This window comes from Ruditapes philippinarum, unplaced genomic scaffold (assembly GCF_026571515.1).
Source record: "Ruditapes philippinarum isolate M1 unplaced genomic scaffold, ASM2657151v2 ctg24039_1_1_1_1, whole genome shotgun sequence".
NCBI lineage: Eukaryota > Metazoa > Mollusca > Bivalvia > Venerida > Veneridae > Ruditapes > Ruditapes philippinarum.
The window spans coordinates 2,045-8,579 of NW_026866162.1; the positions used below are offsets into that span (position 1 = coordinate 2,045).

Consider the following 6,535-nt stretch of genomic DNA (forward strand, 5'->3'; position numbering starts at 1 on the left):
GTTTAAAATTTTTTGCTGATTTTTTCTATAAGTGGCTATAACTTTGTTATTTTTGAATGGATTGTCTTCAAACGTGAACATAACAATTTTCTAGGATAGATCTTTAAGTTAACCAGATATACCTTTGCCTTCACGAAATGACGTTGACGGTCTTTTTTTCTTATTTATTTAACTATTTTTTTTGCTTTAACTGGCTATCTGACTTTGTTATTAATGAATGGATTTACTTCATAGTAAGACACAACATTCTACATAATAAGACCTTCATGTATGTTAATTGACATTATCGACCTATAGTTATTGAGCTTTTCCTTATTTTTGCTATAATTGACTTGGTACTTCATCAATTGATTATCTTCATATTTGAACAAAGCAACCTTTTGGACAAAATGATCTTAAAGGTTGAACTGACCTTGACTTTGAGCTATAAATGACCTTGAGCGTCAAGATCAAATAATTGAATTATGGTAAAATTGTCCTTTTTTGTTTGTTTGTTGTTGTTGGTTTTGTTTAGATTTGATTTATGCTTGGACAGAACAAAAATATTAAATGATTCAAAAGTGACCATCAAGATCAAAATAGTAAAAGTCACTTATTTAAAGATGTAAAATTGAACTTTGAAATCAGGTGACCTAGATTTTGATCGAGCGGCCTCATTTCTTTTTCTTTGATGTATAGCTAGTATGAAATTTCGACTGTGCACAGCTTTAGATGTAAAATTGAACTTTGATACCAGATGACTCAGATATTGACCAAAAGACCTACATTCTCGGTTTTTGATATACAACAATGGAATTTGGACAAATTGCACAGTTTTAGGTGTAGAATTGAACTTTGATATCAGCTGGACCTAGTCTCCCTTTTTCTTGTCCTTAATGTACAGCTATAGAATTTGAACCATGTGTACTGTTTTAAATGTCAAATTGAACTGTGATATCAGGTGACCCAGATTTTAACCTAGTAACCTACTTTCTTTTTTTTTTTTTGATGTACTGCTTTGAAATTTGGACCATGTAAACAGTTTAAAATGTTAAATTAAACTTTGTTATCACCTTTCCTAGATTTTGACCAAGTGACATCTTTCTAAAGATTTATTTATACCTTTTAATTGTTTGCTTTGAGAAAAAAAATATAAAAAAGTTGAGCCTTCCTCCGCCCTGCAGTGACTCTCAATAACTGAATTTTCTGGTAAAATTTTGGTTTCTCTTGCATAACTTTTAAAGGGTTTCAATTATTGTGTTTATATTTTGCATGGCAGTATGATATATCACAGGTCTATGTGATTATATTTTACTATGCTAATCATATTTTAGCTGCAATCAACTATGAATGATAGGGTTAAGCCCCTTTGTAGTCAAATTTTCCGTAAATTGCTGATTGTTGCAAGATATTTTTTGCTGAATTTTAATGATTGTGTTTATACTTGGCATTTAAGTATGTTGTATGAAAATTTACTTTAATTTTCTTTGCCCTTTTCAGTGCAAACGAAATATGAAAATATGCTATTACTGTTATCCAAAACATAAGACTGTATATAAGATTTTTACATTTGATAGAAAAAGTCATCACTCGTGATATTTACAACAAAATAATATTTGCTACCTATCTTAATTATAAAATAATTATTTTTCTCTGTGATGCCTTCTTTTGAAATTGCCACTGGGTTAATGTTGCTCCGCATCAGCAGAGCTCTTGTTATACTGTTACTCATACAGACTATATCCATAATCTGATGTTTTTTCTCATTTGCTAAGAACAGACTTGGGTTGTCTTCTAATGAGATTTAATTATGATTCTATAAGATAAAATTTTGCATATTCCTATATATTTTAAAAGTAAAATATAGACACACGTGTATGATCAGTGAGCATCCATCACATATGTCTTTGGTCTTTAAGCGGCCTATTTAAATCTTTCTAAAGTTATGACCCTTGAAAGTTGCAAAGTTAGACAAAACATTTATAATCCACAAATTGTTCTTTTGTCATCGTATCAAATTGGCAAAATAAGCATAATTATGTCAATATGCAAGGTATTTTAGACATGTGGATAATAATATTTTTAAGTGTGCCCTGCCAAGTATATTAAATCAAAATTGAACCAACTTCAGCCTCAAAGCCTTCATCACATATAAAAAGTCATTTTAATTTGACTTATAATATGTTTGTTATTTTTGAGTTTCTGAACTAAATAAATGTTATTTTTGAGTTTCTGAACTAAATACTCGGCGAAAGTGTTTGCCATGATAAAACAATATTTTTGGGGTAAGATTGGGTACACTTGGTGATCAAAGCTTAAAACAGGATCTTACAACTCTCAGTTAATCTGTGTCCTATGTTATGAATGTATGTCAATTGCACAATTCCATTCATTTCATTTAACTTTTTCCGTACAACACAGTTTGGAGTGGAGCGACTGTTTGCCGGCGTGATAGATAATGTATTGTAAATATAACAAACATCTAAACAAATCTATGCTTTACAACCTCTTTTTCCATTTTAGGTTTCTAAACTTTCAGGAGTATGCGATCAGAATAAGCAGCCTGATTTCACTCTAAGTTTAGCTCAGTTAGCAAGTCAGTTGTCTTATAATGCAAGCCTTAATCCAGACACTAACTACACAGTGACTGTTACAGCAATAAATAATGAAGGGAGAGGTCATCCTGCCACAATGACGCAAAGAACAAAAGAAGAAGGTATGTCTCCTTTATAATGAAAGGTTGACTGCCTGACTTTACACCAAATCAGCGGAAAGAAATTGCTGATAGTTCTGGTGATAAAACTTACGTAATAACAGAACAAGACACTTGTCCTTGTTACAAGAAACATTTCGATGCATAAAAATTGTCAGAAAATGCATATTATATTGCAAATCTTTTTTTTCCATATATTAAGAATTCGGTGAACTGTGTGCGAAAGAGTTGCCCGATCAAGAATCTTTACACTCAATGCTCAGTTATGGTTGCTTCCATGAACGGATTTGAAAGTGTGTCTATAAGCTTTAAGCTAAGCTTCCTATACAATCGAACTAAAAATAAATTCTGTATAAACGAAATACAAAAAGGATTTATTATGTAATGAATAATATTTCTTAACTGTAAATCTGATTTAACATACTACAAGCAAAACCAGAATAGCTCGCATACTGTACAAAAATAATCAGTTTATTTTTTAAACAGCTCCTCAGACTCCATATGGTGTTAAAGTGGTAGGCATGACTGCAACAACATTTGATATAACATGGAACATAAATGGACCAAGACCGGGACAAACAATCTTTGTAATAATACTAACAGCAGATGCTCCTGCAGAGTCAAAGAACTTTACTGCTACTGGTAAATATATTTCTATTAATTTCTCTTATAGGCAAAACAGCTTCATTATGCCCATTCTAGTGTCAATAGTGAGAGAGAAGACAAATGTCAAAATAACTTCAATTCGCCATAATTATTGTCAATTTAAAGTTCTTCTTCACATATATAATCTATAACTTAAATGACCCTCGGACATGTCTGATTGGTTATGTATTGGCAACGTTCATTTGATAAACACAGTAAGGCGATCATTTATATTTTAGGCAAAATTTATATTTCATTTTTAACATTTACAGTTCCATTTTCTGGTCATTGACCATTAAGACAGACACTATTTTGAAACATGTAATTAATTCTACTGAACTTGCCAGTATAAAAATGAACATAATGTCAAGTATACAAAAGTTTTCCCATACGCTGTATTCGTGTTTAATTGTATGTCTTGTCATAAACATTTAAATAATGTTCAGGTTTTGCTTTGAGAGAATACAAAGCATTCGGATTACAAGAGTACTGGAATTACAGTGTCGCTGTGATGGCAAGTACATCAATTGGAAGCAGTAAATCAGCAGTGACAAATGAGTACAGGACTTCACCTGCAGGTAATCCTTGAATACAGGACTGATATCAAATTGATCATCCTAGAATGTCTGAATTACGAGGATTTATCAATATGTAATGCAGTATCATTAATAATTTTTTTCAGAAGAACAAATATTTTACAATTTGTTAACAATAATTTCCTTGTACAACAATACAAAGTTTCTGACGTTTAATCCAAGGTTTATCTTTCAATAACTGAAAAAAGGCCAACCCAAGTGCATTTCTTCTCTTGTAGCAATGACCTGCAATATATAATTGTAGTCTAGAAAAGAGGGAAAAAGCCACCACAGGGTGCCTAGGTACCGAATATGATGGAAGTTTTCTTTAATAAAACATCAATAACAGTAGTACGTTTGTGTGCAGGAGCGTTGTTTTTCAGAAAATGCCTATCCTACGAGTCAAAGGACAAAACTTATTGAAAGGGGTTTTTCTTTTATTCTTAAAACGAATTATCTAGAATACTTATGTAAACAGAAGAACCTTTTAAAAAGGGGTTTTTTAAACCCAAAATTTCCCTTTGGGTTTTAAAATCATAATAATTTCCCGGGAAATTTCTTTGACTTTTTTTAAAGAAAATATTTAAAGAAAATTTTGTGCCCCTTTTCCCCCTGTCACATTTTAAAGGAAAAAATACCCTTACCCCCGTTTTTTCGCCCCCAACCTTTCAGGTAATTTTTCAAAATCGTATGGCGGGTTCTTTTGATATCGCTCCAATATTGGCAAATTTTTGTTATTAAATTTCTGCATCTTGTAAATGAAAAGCATGATTTATAAAATTTTTTCTGACCATTTTAACTATGGAAACGTTTTCTCCCAGTTTTATAGGCATTTTTTGACTCGTCCTTTTTTTTAAAATTTTTTAATACGTCCCACCTAGAAACAGTTGCATAAGATACTTCATTGTTGTCTATCATAATAAACATTTTTAGCATATTTTCCTAGCCTTGCTCGAGCTTTTATGTAAGCCCGTCTTACCATTTTACATGAAGTTACTCGTGTAAGGTATTTAAAATGCGAATAAAATTTTTAATCGGCTGACTACAAACATGATTTTGTTTCATTTAAAAACAGATGCAGATGTGAAAAATACGATAATTGGAATCTTTATATCCGAATAAACTTTTACACACTTTAGGTATAAAGAGGATAATTAATGTGTTTGCCATTCAGATATTAAGGTCTAAGATTCTATAATTTGCGTAAAAGGAGTTATCAGACGACTGTCAGAAAATGAATCAAATGAAAAGAATTTATACTGGTCATATTATAAAATAATAGCTGTAATACTATTCATATTAGTCACATATATAGACTTGAATATCGACCTTATCATATAAAAACTTTATGATATAACTTATCTTTATGATTACGGGGCAAAGTTTGGCATAGCCACGAAACGGAAAATGTTTCTATATGCAAAGTAGAAGCCCAAACTTAGATATGAATTGCTATGTAAACCTATGTTGCTAATTATAGCATCAAGATATAGAACTTTTTTTACGTATTCTTGTGTTTGATTTTTAGCACCTGGCAAAGTTTCCGAATTTTCTATAGAACCACATCCCGATGAAGACTTTACAAAAATGAAGATATCATGGAAATGCCGACTATATTAGAGAGAAATGGAGTCATCAAAAGCTACCGTTTCGAAACAATGAAACCAGGGGTATGTGTTTGTATACATAAGGTAGTCTTTATGTTTTTTACTTCAACAATGTATGCCCTGTATTAAATTAAAAATGCGTTAAAAATCCTTTGCGCACGAATTTCGTTGTATTATTCAAAATGCACGTTGTAATTTTACATATATTAACAATTGTTCAACGTTTGAACCACGTGAAGCTCTGGCCATTATACATTGTGTAAGAAACAATACTGATTATGTTAAGAAAACCTATATCAGACTCGGCTAGTGTCTCGTCCAATATATATTTTACAGTCGTACGTGTACACTTACAATATAATTCCGTATTTAATTTAACATTGTAAATATAATCTCATGACTGCCAGCTATTCAATTTATTGATTTTTGACGTTCAAGATGATGTTGTACAATGTATGATTTTATCATAAGTGAGCACAAATCGCCTTATAAATAACAAATATGAAATTGAAAAAAAAAAAAGATTCCATATCTTGATATGAAAAACTCAATTCTTCCATCATTTGTTAACGTAAATTTCCTTCAAATCCTGTTATCAAATAGGGACTTCTTTTAAACTTTATTGAATATTTTTGTGCCAAGATAACAGGCAACGTCTTGCATTTTCTTTAAGTTTTAAGTTGTTTTACTGCCAAGTTTTAAAACATTACTAGATATGCTCAATAAGTGTCTTTACTTTCTTTAAGAATGTGACGGCGACAACAAATTTCCAACAGAATCATCCAGGTTATACTTACACAAAAACGGTATATGTAGTGCCAGAAGAGAAATACACATTTAGGGTGAATGAACTTTTAAAATACAATTGCTTACCTTATTAAGAAATACGAAAGCTATATAGAAGAAACACGTTCTTAAAATTAAATGAAAACGTATGTGATTTTCCGGAAATACGACACACACATGTTAAAGACTGAAACTATTTCTGTGTTTCTTGTAATGCACTTGGTTGACCG

The 6,535-nt window shown here is 31.2% G+C and overlaps 1 protein-coding gene across 1 annotated transcript; it reads left to right on the plus strand.

Moving 5' to 3' along the window:
- Positions 1–2,257: 2,257 nt before the first annotated feature.
- LOC132731501 (uncharacterized) lies at positions 2,258–5,576 on the plus strand. The gene is made up of 4 exons (XM_060717696.1): positions 2,258–2,695; positions 3,179–3,334; positions 3,784–3,915; positions 5,441–5,576. The coding sequence occupies exons 1-4, from the start codon at positions 2,671–2,673 to the stop codon at positions 5,530–5,532; spliced, it is 405 nt and encodes a 134-aa protein (XP_060573679.1). The 5' UTR covers positions 2,258–2,670; the 3' UTR covers positions 5,533–5,576.
- Positions 5,577–6,535: the final 959 nt, after the last annotated feature.

Coding starts and splice junctions, on each gene's coding strand:
- LOC132731501 (XM_060717696.1), top strand. CDS start 2,671: ATGACGCAAAGAACAAAAGAAGAAG. Junction 2,696..3,178: donor GCAAAGAACAAAAGAAGAAG/GTATGTCTCCTT, acceptor TTTTTTAAACAG/CTCCTCAGACTCCATATGGT. Junction 3,916..5,440: donor GTACAGGACTTCACCTGCAG/GTAATCCTTGAA, acceptor TTTGATTTTTAG/CACCTGGCAAAGTTTCCGAA.